General features: G+C 60.8%; 1 protein-coding gene across 1 annotated transcript; it reads right to left on the bottom strand.

The window, feature by feature from the left end:
* Window positions 1-2,547: 2,547 nt before the first annotated feature.
* Window positions 2,548-3,631, bottom strand: LOC132485759 (3-galactosyl-N-acetylglucosaminide 4-alpha-L-fucosyltransferase FUT3-like). Its single transcript, XM_060092348.1, is given in 2 exon segments — window positions 2,548-2,871; window positions 2,873-3,631. Coding segments are annotated over 2 exon segments (1,083 nt in total).
* Window positions 3,632-3,949: the final 318 nt, after the last annotated feature.

Raw genomic sequence — 3,949 nt, 5'->3', positions numbered from 1 at the left:
GGGGACGGGTGCGGGTACCACCTGCAGGATGGTGGGAGGATCCCATTTGCTTAGGGGGAAAAGGAAAGTAGATGCAAAGAGGGTCTTGTTTCCGGGGTACAAAAAGGAAAGTGGGATGAATGGGGGGGATGTCGGCAGGGACCTTCTCTCCCACCTCTCTACAGGTCCCCGTGCCCCTTCCCTCCCCGCCTCCCCGCAGGGTGTCCTTCTAGGGAGGGAAGGTGTAACTACAGTGCAGATGAGAAGACTGAGGTCCAGGTGGACCAGGTCTCCCTCACCCAACAGGCCTCCTCGGGCCTGGTCAGCGCTCACCAGGGTGAACTCTGAGCCACTATCTCCTTTCACTAGCTAAAAATATAGTTCGCTGCCCATCTCCCTGCGGGGATAGGTCTGGGGCGGGCGCCAACCCCATCCAGCCCGAAACCGGCGCCTGCTGCGGCAGAGCCGGGTCCCCAGGGACCTAGGTCCTGGGACCATAAAAGCTCTGGCCGGAGCCCGAGGGAGAATTTACGACAAGCCCCTGTGGAGGATGGAAAAAGCGCGGTGCGGTGTTTAGATTTGCCTGTGGTGTCACCTTGATGCTTGGCAAGTCCAGGACTGCGCCGGGGTGTTGGGTTCCCAGCTGGCGGGGAGGGGTCGGCAGGTCGCACGGGCTGAGGAGAGGCAGGGAAGAGTGGGTGCTCCCAGCACGGAGCTGGCACCCAGGAGACCGGATGGCGTGGACCCCTCCCCTTCTTCCCCTCAGACTGGGGTGGGGGTCTCGATGGCGCAACTCCCCCTTCCCATACAGCTTTCCCTAAGGCATAGTCGTCTCTCCTCTTCCCTCCCCCCACCCCAGACCGGGGCTCTCAGAGAATAGCCCCTTCCCTCCTTTACTGTTGTGTCTCCTACACTGGCCCCCTCCCCCATTTTCACACACATCTGCGCTCCGGCCTTCCCAGACCCAACCCCCATCCTGAAGCTGGAGGACTCGAATCAGAAGCTGCCCCCAGGGAGTCTCACCCAGCCAGGCAGGAACACCCCCAGCTCCCTGCTCCCCAGCACCCGCCCTGCCCCCAGGCTGCAGCTGGAGACACTGGAGTCAGCTAACAGGCAGGACTTCCAGGGAGCTCCAAGAGCAGGGCTTGGAGGCCAGGTCCCAAACCGTGGGTGGCCTGCTTGGAAGGCAATTTCAGAGCAGGCAGGCTGGCTGGGGCCCCCACCCATCCCCGCAATCTTCTGACTCTGAGGTTTGGGGTGGTGGATTCCTACACTGTTTGGGCTGACTCAGCCCAGCCATGGCAGAGAAGCCAGAGTTCCCAGACGCTGGGGAAGCTGAGCCTCAGTTTCCCCATCCTAGAAGGCCCTGAGCCTCAGAGAGGGAAGTTGCTCAGCCCAGGACACACAGCAGGAAAATTGGCCTTGGAGCCCGGGTCTGTGGCCCCTGAAGCTTGGCTGCCTTGGTGTGTGTGTGTGCGCGCGCGCACCCACAGCCTCCTGGGACCTCGGCCTTCCCATCTCCCACCCAGATCCAACCACAGGGCAGTGGCCCAGCCCACTAGAGAATTGGAACGTAAACAGGGCTGCCCCCGCAGACCCCAAGGCTGGGGTTCTCAGCAGTGCACGCCACACACACACACATTCACTCTCACACTCGGCACAGAGACTGCCACCCACACAGGGCTTAGGATCACACGCAGACCCACGGTCCACATGCTTACATGCTCAGTGGTCAGGCACACTCAGAGAGGGGCGTCCTCAAGGTCACCTGCAAGAACACAGGGGCTGCCTGTTCAGTCACACACGGCCACGCCCACCCACACTCCAAGCCCCTTGTGGTCATCCCGTCACACTCGCTCTCACAGTCACATGTGCCGTGTCACACCCTCTCCCCTTGCCCTCCTCTGGGTGCAGTTCCTGCCCCCCCTCTATCCTTGCGCTGGGTGGAGAACGTCCCCTTCTCCCAGCCCTATCCCACGTGGACCCCCAGACAGCCCTGCCCCCAGTCCTACCCGCCCTGCGCCCCAGTCTCCCAGGCGGGCGCTGTAGGTTGTTGAGCAGCATTTCTGGCCCCCTCCCACTCGATGCTATCAGCCCACCCCCCAGGCTGTGACAACCACAGATGTCCCCAGACACTCCAAGCATCCCCTGGGAGCAGAATCGTCCCGGAGTGAGAACCGCTGGTCTGGAGTAAGGGAGGACACACCAGTTTTCCTCAGAGCATTCCCATCTGGAAAATGGGGTCAGTATTGCCAACCTGCATACCCCCGAGGTGGTTCATTGACAGAGCAGCAGTACTCACAAGCCAATCCACCAGAGCCATCACCAGCGGGCGGGGCACCCAGGCCAGTTCCCCAGGGGGTGAGTGTCTTGGTGGGTGCCCAGCAGCCACAGCCCCTGGTAGGTGACCGCCCCGTCCCCAGCAGGTGAAGCTCCTAGCAAGCGAGGTCCCACGGAAGCAACATTCCTGGCAGCAGAGGTGCCCGGTAGGGGAAGCCCCAGGTAAGGGAGAGCTCCAGCCACCAAGGTCCCCAGATGCCCAGCAGCCCAGGCCCCAGGCTGGCTGGCTCACGTGAACCAAGACGTGATACTGGTCACCATCTGGTAGTTGGGATCCTGCTGCAGCTGCCAGCAGGCCTTACAGAACATCAAGCCCCAGCTGAAGGACCTGGGCCGCAGCGTCTCCCGCCAGCGGAAGCAGCTCAGGTAGCGGGTGTGGTCCTTGTCCAGCGCCAGCAGATACTGGGCCAAGTCCTTGGGGCTCTGAAAGTCTTCGATGTGGATAAAGGCTTCGGGTGGCAGGAACTGTTTATAGTTCCTCCTGCTGGGGCCCAGCACCACTGGCACGGCCCAGGCCTGCTGGGCGTTCTTCCACAGCTTCTCCGTGATATATTTCAGGGTGCAAGGAGTTCTCAAAAGCCAGGTAAAACTTGTACTGGGACAGCCTCTCAGTCATGACCTCCTGGGGCAGTGGCAGGTGGGAGCGTCCATACACATCCATTTGGAGGTGAGGTTGCAGCTTCTGATCGTACTGCACCCTGACTGAGTCCGCCCTCCAGCTGGCCACCACCCAGGCCACCAGCTTGGTGTTGGCCGAGACGTTCACCAGTGTGTCCACAGGCTGGCCAGGCCATGGCTCGAGCTAGCTGTATGGCGTGAAGATATCTGAGTCCTGGCGGTAGGACACAGTGAGGATGAAGTAGCCATCCAGGGCCTTCAGTTTGGGGCAGTTGCTGGGCGATTCCATGCTGAACCAGACCCAGCGCTGGCTGGGGGGCCGCAGGGAAGGAGTGAGCTGTGCCTTGGGCCTGGAGCTGACCTTTCGGTGATGCACAAGGACTGCATCCGCCTGAGGGTACTCACTGCGGTTGACGGTCAGGTGGCAGTTGGCTGTGCCGGGCCACATCTCTGAGCAGCGGGACAGAAACACCGCGGTGTTGAATGGCCACGTCCACAGCAGGAGACGCAGAGGCAGGTGGGTGGAGGGCCCCTCAGTGGCCTGGGAGGGGGTCCCCAATTCGGGGACCCATGTGGGCTTGTCTCGGGACACACGCAGGTAGGAGAAGAAGCACGGAGCCAAAAGCAGCTGTAGCAACAGCCCGGGGAGACAGTGCCAGGAACATTTTATCTTGGCCCAGCCAGGTGGATCCATGGGTCAGAGAGGAGCTGGGAGGAGGGGACAGTGAACACAGCATTACTGCTAACAAAAATAATAGCACATGCCTAGAGGGCAGATGCAGGTTACCCAAGTTCATCTTTATGAGTCCTGAGGTAGGAGGCACTGTTCTTATCCCTATTTTACAGACGGGAAAACTGAGGCCAAGGACTCAATACAAGAAAATGGCAGAACTGGAATTCCAACGAAAAGCATCTAGCTTCAGAGTCCACTCATTCCTACCCACTAGGCCACATGCCCTCTGGACCTGGGATACGTCCCGATGGCTCTCGGGTCCCACCTTGACCTTGACCC

Source organism: Mesoplodon densirostris, chromosome 3 (genome assembly GCF_025265405.1).
Source record: "Mesoplodon densirostris isolate mMesDen1 chromosome 3, mMesDen1 primary haplotype, whole genome shotgun sequence".
NCBI classification, from domain to species: Eukaryota; Metazoa; Chordata; class Mammalia; order Artiodactyla; family Ziphiidae; genus Mesoplodon; species Mesoplodon densirostris.
Note: the sequence above shows the minus strand (reverse complement) of the source record. Positions and strands in the feature narration are given on the sequence as shown.